We start from the raw sequence: 12,150 nt of genomic DNA on the forward strand, positions 1-12,150 counted from the left end.
CTTACGTAAACGTTTTATAAAAGCAATAGATCACTTCAGTCAGTGAAATGTTCTCATTATACCACAGTTAAGGGACGGACAACGCCCCATAACTGTGGTATAATGAGAACATTCCACAGCCTGACGTCATCTAGTGCTTAAATAATCTATAATGATGTCATCAATTAAAAATATTCGGAGACGGCTCACATGAATGATAAAAAATATAAATAGATGTGTGAATCTGTGTAGTTTAATATACATCTATTGATGCACTTAGACACATAATCAGTGATGGAACATATTCCACCACCAGGTGTGGGTGATCAGCCCTTACGAGCCGTTTTGAAAATGTGCCGCGTCCCCCTAGATGTGCGCTGGATCATAGACATCTTATAAGTAGACGCAGCATCGACCGATCGAATGACTGGTAATGATTTACCTCACAAGTGAGGTAAGGGGGAAGAGAGATATATAGAGTGGGTTAGTATTGCTATACGTTTCATGATGGTTAGTATTAAGTGTATCAATGGTACTATATAGTGTTACACTATAGAGAGAAAAGGCAAGAAATGTTATATATTGATAATGATTTATCAAGTCTCAGTTCATAGCCGGGTGAACACAGTAGTTCAACAGTAATCCCAAAAAATTCCCCATTCCAGTTGTCAGGTAAGTGTGGCAGGACCTTTTCCTGTTTATCACACATTTCACGAAGGTGGGCTACACAAAATTGGGTTGGAAAGCTAGACTAGCTATACTGTATAGCCACTGTCCATCTGATTGTCTAGTTAGCTAACATATATTACCCCCCCCCCCCCCCCCCCCCCCCCTACACAATCTGGACTGTGGTCCTAACTTTCACCCCTGTTGGCTTTTACAATCTTTATCTTCATCATTTATTTCAACTTAATCTTATTCAAGTAGTGTTTCCCATACATAGGCCAATGTGTGGCGCTGCGCCACAGATTGAACAACGAGCGCCACAAATTGATTCCACTTTTCTTATTTATTTTTACTTGAACGCGATTTTTAAATGTAGGCTAACTCCGCCAGCCCGTAATCGCGCCCCCGTAATGCTGCCAGTCCGACATGTTCCCATTCCGACAGTCCTGTGCGCGTATGCAAATTAGCCATGTGCGCCAAACAGAAGAAGGGCCCTATCTTGCGACCGGCGCAATTGACTTTCTACACAGACGCATGTGTCGTTGCTAGTTTGCACCCGGCGCAAAGCTGATTTTCCCCCGCAGCAACCAGGCACCACTACACTTGCATGTTAAATATTATGTCAAAGATTATTCATACGTGTGAAACTGCATAGAAATAGCGTGTGTTTTTCCATAGGGCTGCATGGATGAACATGAATGAAGTATAGTAGGCTATGCCATGCGTTAAAATAATAATAATAACAATAATACATTCGAGCAAAGTATATTCCAGGCTTCCAAAACAAAATCTAGTTTTAGGGTAAATGATTGGTTAAATTATTTGGGAAAGAACAGCTGATACAGCGGTAGGTTGTACTTTTAAATCAATGCATCTGAAAACACCGTACAGCAAACACATATGTTCTTGACCCAGACATCGTGTACAAGCCCATTACTTTTAGGATTGATGAGTATTTGATCGTGCGGGTGATGCTTGGTGCGCGCCCATCTGTCTAGACACACGCAAATTAAACACGTAGGGCCTAAGTGTATGAGAAGGAAATCGAGTCAGTCGACCTGCGATAAGCAGCTGATTCTGAACGAACTCGTCTGATGGACGTGTTCTAACGCATTTTTAATCCAAAAAAATTTCGAAAATTAAATGGTCAGATATCTATAATATCTGACCATTTCATTTTCGAAATTTTAGGTGAAGCCGAGCTTCCCTTGCAGTCGAGAAGTCGCCACTACGAAAGAATGCAATGCAACTAGCGGGATCTAAACAAACTAAGCTCCAGCGAATTACTACAATGCAGAAGTAGTGGAGAATGGCGAAACACAGCAACTCTAGCCTACTCTCAACCAAAATAAAAATAAAATAATCGCCGCCCGGTGCAGCAGTGTGAACTGCCCGGTTTTTAGAACGTTTCAGCCCGTCTCGTCGCAAGGAGTCGCAAGGAGTTGCGAGTTGCAAGCAGTTGCGTCGCGAATCTTTGGTCTGAACTGGCACATTGCTACCTGGTCTGTGGGAAACACTGAAGTAGGCCTACGTAATTTTTTCATTTCATTGACAAGCAATTCAATTATGGTCATACTCTTGTTTGCTAGCGGCTACGATTTCAGTACTATTGAAGATCTTTGCTCCTTCTCAACTCTGTGGTAATATTTTTTTCACAAAATACAACCAATAGTACGTTAATGTTAATGTTATCTTACTGTTGTGAAAAGTAATCCCCTGATTCCTATTTTCGACGGTCCGCTCATTTGAGCAGGAACACGCTGAACACCAGCCCGGCCTCCGTGTTCTCTTCTGTAGACGCGACCTGTCAGCTGTCAGCTCAGGCTGCTCATCACCACTCCAAGATGGCGGCCGAATTTCTCGCGTCACAGCAGCCAATGCTGCGTCTACTTATAAGATGTCTATGCGCTGGATGCGGATGTGTTTTGATGAGCAACGTTTGCTCCAGTCCACTGGGTAGGCTGGTAGACTGATGTTATCTCTATCACTCCGGATAGCACCAGGACTCTCTCTGTCCGTGTCCCTGACGGCACAATGCCACCTCCTGGTTTATCAGCGAACTGCAGCAGTAAGTCGCCCTTAAAGCAACACGGTCACAGGCGGCTGCAATACTAGTGTTTTACCACAGGGGGCGCTGTCCCTCCAGGATTAGTAGTAGAGAAACTCACCGTTTTCTCTCTTTCAATCTCTGTTTCTCTCCTGAAGTATGCCTTGGTTTTTTCTCTCCTCGCCTCAAAATAAACGAAAGAGAGAGGATGATTAAGAGATGAAAACATCACATGTAAATAGAAAGATGAAATGGATGTGTGTGTTTTAGAGAAAGGTCAATACAAAGCAACTCTAACAACACACATATGCACATCCCTAGTTCAACACAACACAACTCAACACACACGCCTACACATTTCCACACACTGTATGTACACACACCATACCTAAACGTTTATAATAAGGTATTATTTGTTATACTACACTATATAGGCTACACCATGCATAACATATATTCTGTGAACACTTTACATGTATACACGTGTCTATCTTTGCTTGTATTGATATATATTCATGTCTACTCAACTATATAATGATACTATATATATATATATATATATATATATATATATATATATATATATATATAATATAGCTGGGGTAATAGCAGGGTCAAAGTCAGGAGTGATAGGTCCTTCAGGTTTTCAAGGACTTTCCAAGATATTTGAGACCAGGTCCTGGTGCACCACGCCTTGATATAAATAGAATGTTTCTATGGTAACCGAGTCCTACAGATTGATTTCCTGTGTCTTTGTGGCTTCCTGTTTGACCCTGACACGGTCCTGCCCGTCGTGGGTCTGAGGCTTTGAGGGAACTGGACGAAGACGGACCGTAGACACAGTTTAACACGCTTAGTTTAACGCTTTACAGACACTGAGCCCAGCCTGAGGTGATGTATATACATGTTTAATCCTCACAGCATATATACTGGATCATCCCACAATGTCAACATGTTACAATCCTTCTCCTGACTCACACAAGATCATTCAGGATTCACGTTTTGGCTTTGCCTTTACAAAAAAATAACATGTAAAAAAAATTCACTTTTCACAACATGTCCTGGAGTAACATTCGGATTCCTCCCATCAAACTTAACATAACACTACATAACAATACCCCTTAAAATACTGGTAGGCTATGGACTGCGTGTGTGTGTGTGTGTGTGTGTGTGTGTTGTTTATGTACTATGTGTTTGCATGCGTGTGCTCTGTTGTGAATGTGCTTGCATAACTGTCAGTCTGGTTCTGTGTGTGTGTGTGTGTGTGTGTGTGTGTGTGTGTGTGTGTGTGTGTGTGTGTGTGTGTGTGTGAGGCTACAGTACCCCAGTACCTGGCTATAGGGTCAGCGTACCAACATCAGCATATATGACTCACATGAACACAACAGGCTGTCTTAAGGCGTCGTCATGGTAACATCTGTAGGACGGGGTGGTGGTAACATGTCCGCTGGTCTCTGGGATCACAAAGCAGTCTTTGTGTCCACAGGACATTCAGGTGTCACGTTTGTCCTGCAGTGACGTCCTCGTTCAGTTCGTCTAAAGTCCTCCACTCCGAGATCAGATGGTGCTGACGCTGTTGACTTCCTGTGTATCTGGGGGTGAAGGTCGGGTCACTTCCTGTGTATCTGGGGGTGAAGGTCGGGTCACTTCCTGTGTATCTGGGGGTGAAGGTCAAACACCTGGACCCTAACATCTGTAGGAACTGCTGCTGATTGGTCCAGGTGGATACCCTGTGATGTCACCAGGTAGATGACATGGTCACTGTGGAACGCTTCTCCCCACAGAACACGTAGAGCACTATAGGGTTCTATTCAAGGGGACTCTTAATTTGGTAATTTGGTAGTTTCCTGTATGAATCTAAAGCCTTAGCATTACTTTGTTATTATATCTGCTGGTCGCTGTAATCCTTCTTTGATGTCAATCTGATAGTAATCCTCTGTGAAATAGTTTATTCCTTATTCAATCTATTATTAGCCCTAAAAGTCTGCATTAGTTTTATTAAGGTGAATATGAGCTGGCTGACATAGTCGCCTCTTTTTGTTTGTGCAAGAGCTAGCGTGTCTTTTGGCTAGCTCGTCAATGTGCTTTAAGATTAGAAGTTATTATTAGAGTAATATTATATTATCACACTAGAATGGTCTCTCTCTCTGCTACTTAAAACCACCTAAATCTTTTCTCCTCTGAATGTATTTAATATATAAGTTGTATAAATGATTGTTATATATAACCATACTGTTGATATATATTATGTATTAAACAATTATAAATAATATTTAGATAACATTTACACTGTATATAAGTTATATATAACCTTCATAGATAACTTTTATACTGAATATAAGTTATATTTAACCTTATAACCTTTATACTGAATATAAGTTCTATATAACCTTTATAGATAACCTTTATACTGTGTATTAGTTATTTATAACACTGATAGATAACAGTACATAAGTTATTTAAACAAGCTTTATAGATAAGCTCTATATACTGTTTATAACTCTTAACCTTTGTAGATAACCTCTCCATACCGTATACAATTTATTTTTAACCTTTATAGAAAGGCTTTATATTAGCTTATGAGTTTGAATCTTTATAGATAACAGAAATAACAGAAACCTTTAGATCCATGTTTTCAGAGCATTGTGCTCAGGATGTGCTTCTCCTCAACTTCCTGTGTACTTCCTGGGCGGGGCTGACCATGACCACGTCGTCCCTTCCTGTCACGTGTGCGGCTAGGCCACGCCCTGCAAGGGCTAGGCCACGCCCTGTCAGGGCTAGGCCACGCCCTTCAAGGGCTAGGCCACGCCCTGCCAGGGCTAGACCACGCCCTGCCAAGCACGGGTCGCTACGGAAACGTCCGCCTTGCCCGCCTCCTGTCCCGCCCCGGCACTGAGCTCGCTCCCCTCCGCCGCCGCGGCCGTCGTGGTCGTCGTGGCAGCGACCGGCCCCTCCCCGCCGCCCCCCCCCCCCCGCCGGCCCCTCCCCGCCGGGCCCCCCCGCCAGCTGTGTGAGCCTCAGGTGCACGGAGCCGTACGTCCGCTTGGGGCCGACAAAGCCCCCGCCGCCGCGGCCGCCCCCCCGGCGGTGGCGGCCCGCGGCCCCCCCCCCCGTGGCACACGGACGCCATCAGCAGCACGGAGAGCAGCATGCCCCCCAGGGTGAGCAGCCCCAGGCCGGCGATGATGCAGCGGTCCAGGTGGGCGCCCAGCGCGGCGTAGTAGGCCTCCAGCCGCTCCATGCGGCGCGCGGACAGCGTCTGGCGGTGCAGCAGGTGGGCGTCGCGGGGGATGCTGTAGGCCACCAGCACCAGCGCCATGCCGCTCAGCAGGAACACCAGCGCCAGCACAAAGCCGTAGTCCGCCGCCCGCTCCTCCACGCTGACCCGCGCCGCCAGCTCCACGCCGCCCCCCCCCTCCTCGCCGCCGCCGCCGCCGCCCCCCTCCTCCTCCTCCTCCTCGCCGCCGTAGGAGCGGGGAGGGGGAGGGAGAGGAGGAGGGGCCCGCTGGGGGAGGGGCTCCTGGAGAGAGGAGGAGGTGAACAGGGGAAGGAAGGAAGGAAGTCAAGGTGTGTATGTGTGTTGTGGCAGGGAGGAGAGGAGAGGAGAGGAGAGGAGGAGAGGAGAGGAGAGGAGAGAGGAGAGACTCTATTGAGCCAGCAGGTCTAGGGGCGTCGTCTACAGACTGATTATCTGCTGGGGTTAAAGACACAATTTAAGAAGTTGGGGTCGCAAAGAAATTCTAACCAAAATGGTTAGAATCACCATTCATCACCAACTGGTGATGAATCTTGATGATTGGTAAAGGTTCAACACGATTGTTTATTCAGAGATGAGGTATACGGAGACACTCTGGAGCTGGTTCACAAAACATCTCCCGGTACAGCAGGTCAGTCTTCAGCCTACGTTAGTATGGGCGGAATGGTGATTCATCTCAGAACTATACTTTGTATTTGGTGTTTTCTTGACCACTTCTGTCAAAGTCAGAACTGTGGTTGGTGCTGAAACATGTGTGGTACAATGAGGTACTAATGTTAGCTTTGACATATTGTGGTCTAATAAGGCATGGAATAAATTAATTTACACCACAGGGCAAAACAATTATGGGACGCCTTGATTCGGAGCGAAGAGTTTTTGTCTCCCAGCAGAAAGGTTCTGGGTTCGATCCCCAATGCATGCGATACCTGTAGGCATGCTACTACACACATAGCGACATATCATAAACAATGGGTGGGATCTGAGCTCCAAACAAAGCCCCACAGACGTTATAGGAAGAGGCTCGAGCCCCACAGACGTTATAGGAAGAGGCTCAAGCCCCACAGACGTTATAGGAAGAGGCTCGAGCCCCACAGACGTTATAGGAAGAGGCTCGAGCCCCACAGACGTTATAGGAAGAGGCTCAGGCCACACCGAGCGGTGCAGCAACAGGCCGCTGACCTGGTTCAGTGCGAGGGTGCGGGGTCGCCCGGGCTGTCCTCCCTGCGGTCCGCCGGGGTGCTCCTCGTCTTGCTGGTACGACGCGTTGTCGAAGCCGCGGCCCGCGCCCCGCGCCCCGGGCCCGGTGGTCGCTGTCCTCGGTGCTGAGGTCGGTACCGGAGCGCCTCCATTCTTCCCGATCTCGCGCAGCTCTACGGCGTTGAAAGACGCTTCCATCGGAGCCCGCGCGATGTGCTCATGTCGTTCAAACGATTCCTTCAGTCCGATTTACGTTGACTAACAACACAACGAAGAAAGGTGTTAGAGAAGTCACACGACGCGCACACGCACGCACGCACGCGCGCACACACACACACACACACACACACACACACACACACACACACACACACACACACACACACACACACACACACACACACACACACACACACACACACTCTCTCTCTCTCTCTCTCTCTCTCTCTCTCTCTCTCTCTCTCTCTCTCTCTCTCTCTCTCTCTCTCTCTCTCTCTCTCTCTCTCTCTCTCTCTCTCTCTCTCTCTCTCTCTCTCTCTCTCTCTCTCTATCCTCTCTCACACACACGCACACACACTACATCACATCACTACGGCTGGCACAAAATAAATAGGATGTGGTGAAAGCACGAAAGCAATTTGGCGATTCAGGCGCACAAGACGCAAATTAAACGAAAGGCTCCACGGAACATGTTCCTACTGAAGCCGCCGGCCGGACCGACGCGGTCCGCACCTCAACACCACCGCCCCTCCGGCCGACCTTGTGATGTCATCGCCAAACGCGTCTGATTCGGGCTCGTGAGGATACCGAGGAGATCCGATCGACCAGAGATAATGTCACGAGGAGGCTGAGATAAGTGCTTGTGATGATGGAGATGGACTACCCCCCCCCCCCCCCGACGCAATAACGCCGCGTCGTAAACGACACCGGCGGGGCTTGATCCAGGCTGCCGCGGAGGTTGATAACCCGCCAGACGTCGATACACGCGATGACTAAACAGATAGATCCCAATGTCACAGAGAGGAGACTCACCGGGTCTCGATAATCAGAGACATCGCGACATCGAGAGACCGGTTTGTATCCAGGGAGTGAGGCTGTTGCGAGGAAGAGCAAGGAGAGAGAGATGGAGAGAGAGAGAGAGAGAGAGAGAGAGAGAGAGATCTGAGCCAAACTGACCATGCGCAGACTCATTGTGTGTGTGTGTGTGTGTGTGTGTGTGTGTGTGTGTGTGTGTGTGTGTGTGTGTGTGTGTGTGTGTGTGTGTGTGTGTGTGTGTGTGTGTGTGTGTGTGTGTGTGTGTGTGTGTGTGTGTGTGCGTGTGTGTGTGTGTGTCTTTTAATGCGACCAGAGTGTTTGGCCGGAGACACTAAAGCGACAAACACTTGATTTTGGGTCACAAAATTCCAAAGAGAGCATTAGGATTGTATATCTGTTTAAACTCAACGACCCGTGCTCCATAACGAACCGCTCACCTGGAGAGACTCAGTGGGTCTCGGTACAGTCATCACCTCACGGACCACCTCAATAAACAAACATCAAAGCAGTGGCTGAGCAGAGCGCCATTACAGACACAAGTATAATAAGTAGTGTTGTTTTTTTAATCAAACACAAAATGACACAAAACATCAATGGAAAATGACAATGGAAAAAATGTGAAGGTATGCAACTATCTTTGAAATAAAAACAAGCCATAATGATGTATTTATTGAACAATATTTTATATATATATTTATTTAGAATTATCAGGTTTTTATTTTTTTTATTTCTAACCCTTGTAAATCTGTATGCCTAAAAAGTATAAACCCAGGACCCACCTGCAGTACCCTCGCTGACCACTGGTCGAACATCACTGCTCTACAGACCCGTCTAAGAACTCCGGGACCCACAAACACAAGCAGAGCCGCAGCAACCTAATTGGTTACTTCTGACTTGATGACATTAATACGCACAACTTCCACTCTAATGCAAAAGTCGTGAGTATGTGCTTCTGTAGATTGGTAGGCCTACGATATGCAAATAGAAGAGATGTTCAGGCTACCATTCACTTCACTCAGTATACCTTATTTATGACAGTATACCCTATTTATAATTACACCTAAATCTACTGCTCCAAGATATATTTAAGATAATAAAACATTTACTAGTACAAATTAATTTCTTACTCGTAAAAATGTAATTAATAGTGAGAATTATTGTTGACTAGTTAACGAGTCTCTTCCAGTCAGGCCTCACCAGAGAGACGACCAGAAGGATTAGAAGGAAACAAGCCTGGCCCACAGCTTCTACGTTATTGTCGCCTTTTTCCGTTTCTGATTAATACATAAATGTTTGAGCGTATCGCGGTGAGAGTATCGGGACTGAGTGACAACGGACTGGAGGAGCGCCTCTCTCAGCGGTCTAGTTCTAGTGAATACATTCGTTTGGATGATTTACTACATGAGAGGAGAGACCAGGGGCTGAACTACCCTTCCAGGAGGACCACCTCCGACATTTCCCAGTTTTTAACATAAAAAAAATCAATGCACAGGTCAGTTTCAGATTGATTAACATTTTTAATTAACAACCCAGTGATTTGAGTTAGTCTCATTACAAAACAATATGTTCTTTTAAACATAATGGTGTGGCCATAGGAAGAAACTAAAGCGTGATCTGGTCGACCATAAAAGACACAAGGGACAATATTCATGTTGCTTTGTGGCAATATAATTCAAAAGAAAAACCCTTGAAAATATTACATTAAAACCAAATGTACCTTTAATCTACAAAAACCGACACGCAAAAGTAGAAATATGTAAAATTGCACCTATTTTTATAAACATCACTAAAATGCTTAGTAAAATGGTTTGTTGGATGATCTCTTAGAGAAAAACAAGCTGTACAATACATCTCTCTTCACAGGCGAAAAGAAGGACCATTCAGCTTCCCCTAATCACTAGAAAATTACAAATCGTAAAAATACAGGCAGGGCTATGATACAGGTAACATACATGGAGATGCTCCAGTCCTGTTACTGTACATGACCGTCTACAGCAGCCTGTCTGTTACTGTACATGACCGTCTACAGCAGCCTGTCTGTTACTGTACATGACCGTCTACAGCAGCCTGTCTGTTACTGTACTGGTCTGTTACTGTACATGACACTACAGCAGCCTGTCTGTTACTGTACATGACCGTCTACAGCAGCCTGTCTGTTACTGTACATGACCGTCTACAGCAGCGGTCTGTTACTGTACATGACCGTCTACAGCAGCGGTCTGTTACTGTACATGACCGTCTACAGCAGCGGTCTGTTACTGTACTGGTCTGTTACTGTACATGACCGTCTACAGCAGCGGTCTGTTACTGTACTGGTCTCTACAGCAGCATGTCTGTTACTGTACTGGTCTGTTACTGTACATTAGGTGTAGACACAATCACACACAGAAGGACTGACAGTCTGTCTGTGTGTCCGTCAGTTCTCTACCTGTCGGTCTGTATGTCTACAGACTATCTCTCTGACACATCTTTTCCGTCTGTCTCTACACATGTCTGTCTACCTGTCTGTCTGTCTACCTGTATGTCTGTCTGTCTGTCTGTCTGTCTGTCTGTCTACCTGTCTGTCTGTCTACCTGTCCGTCTGTGTCTTCTTGTCAAGTCAACTCCGCTTGTCTGTCAGTCTGTGTCTCCCTCTTTGTCTCTAAAGCCGTCTGTCCTTCTCTCCAGTGGTCTGCCTGTCTGCCTGTCTGTCTGCCTGTCTGTCTACAGACTCTGTCTCTCTGACACCACGTCCTGTAGTCTCTTCAACAGGACGTCCGGGCTGCCGCCGCCGCCCTCCGGACACGCCCTCTTTGTGGGGGAGTCGCACGCTGATGACATCATCACCTCCCCCTCCATGGTGAACGCCCGCTTCCGGCTCACGCAGCCCTGACGCAACATCCTGTTGATGTCTGAGAGCTCCTGGTGGGGGGGGGGAGGGGGGGAGGGAGGGAGGACGGGTGACAACATGACAGAGATGGGGGAGGGAGGGAGATGGAGACAGCGTTTCAGCAAACTTCACCCGCTCATTGGTTTAAGCAGCTACACGTGCGTGCGTGCGTGCGTGCGTGCGTGTGTGCGCGTGTGCGTGCGTGCGTGCGTGCGCGCGTGCGTGCGTGTGTGCGTGCGTGTGTGTGTGCGTGCGTGCGTGCGTGCGTACCTTGGAGGGGCTGCGGTTGAAGCGGTAGGTGTAGGGGTTGGGGGAGGAGCAGGAGGGGGAGGTGCTCTTGTGGGGGGAGACGTAGAGAGAGTGGCGCTGGGAGACGCGGCGCGGGGAGAGAGGCTGAGCTCTCACCGAGGGGAAGGGCGAGAGAGGAGGGGCGTCGGCCTGCAGGACACACACACACACACACACATTATACATTACACACACTAATTATATATTAGACAAAAAAGTTTTTCCCTCAAAATATATGAGGAAATCTGAGTCAGATGAACTCAGATTATGTATAATAATAGGATCAATTGTGTTATTGTGTCATTCTTATCGTACCAACCAACGCGGTTTCATTCTCATGATATTCTACTATGCACAAAGAAATGCTACATATTAATATTAATTGATTCATATCATTTTAGATTATATTGAGCTTCAAAATATCTGCACCTGTCTGGACCCCCGGAGGGGGTCTGTGAGAGTGTGTGTGTACCCTGTTGTCGTGTGTGTGTGTGTCCATGCGTGTGTGTACCCTGTTGTCATGTGTGTGTGTGTGTACCCTGTTGTCGTGTGTGTGTGTGTGTGTGTGTGTACACCCTGTTGTCGTGTGTGTGTGTGTGTACCCTGTTGTCGTGTGTGTGTGTGTGTGTGTGTCCATGCGTGTGTGTACCCTGTTGTCGTGTGTGTGTGTGCGTGTGTGTACCCTGTTGTCGTGTGTGTGTGTGTGTGTGTGTGTGTGTCCATGCGTGTGTGTACCCTGTTGTCGTGTGTGTGTGTCCATGCGTGTGTGTACCCCGTTGTCGTGTGTGTGTACCCTGTTGTGTGTGTACCCCG

General features: G+C 47.0%; 1 protein-coding gene across 1 annotated transcript in view; it reads right to left on the minus strand.

Annotated features, from left to right (window-relative positions):
• Positions 1 to 9,721: 9,721 nt before the first annotated feature.
• rbl1 (retinoblastoma-like 1 (p107)) overlaps positions 9,722 to 12,150 on the minus strand; it is a 19,717-nt gene continuing 17,288 nt past the window's right edge. The window contains exons 20-21 of the mRNA XM_084463477.1: positions 11,320 to 11,487; positions 9,722 to 11,081 (exon numbers count right to left, since the gene is read on the minus strand). Of these exons, the coding sequence (XP_084319603.1) occupies positions 10,884 to 11,081; positions 11,320 to 11,487 (366 nt within the window). The 3' untranslated portion in view covers positions 9,722 to 10,883. The remainder of the gene's footprint in view (positions 11,082 to 11,319; positions 11,488 to 12,150) is intronic.

This window comes from Micromesistius poutassou (assembly GCF_964030765.1).
Source record: "Micromesistius poutassou genome assembly, chromosome: 2".
NCBI classification, from domain to species: Eukaryota; Metazoa; Chordata; class Actinopteri; order Gadiformes; family Gadidae; genus Micromesistius; species Micromesistius poutassou.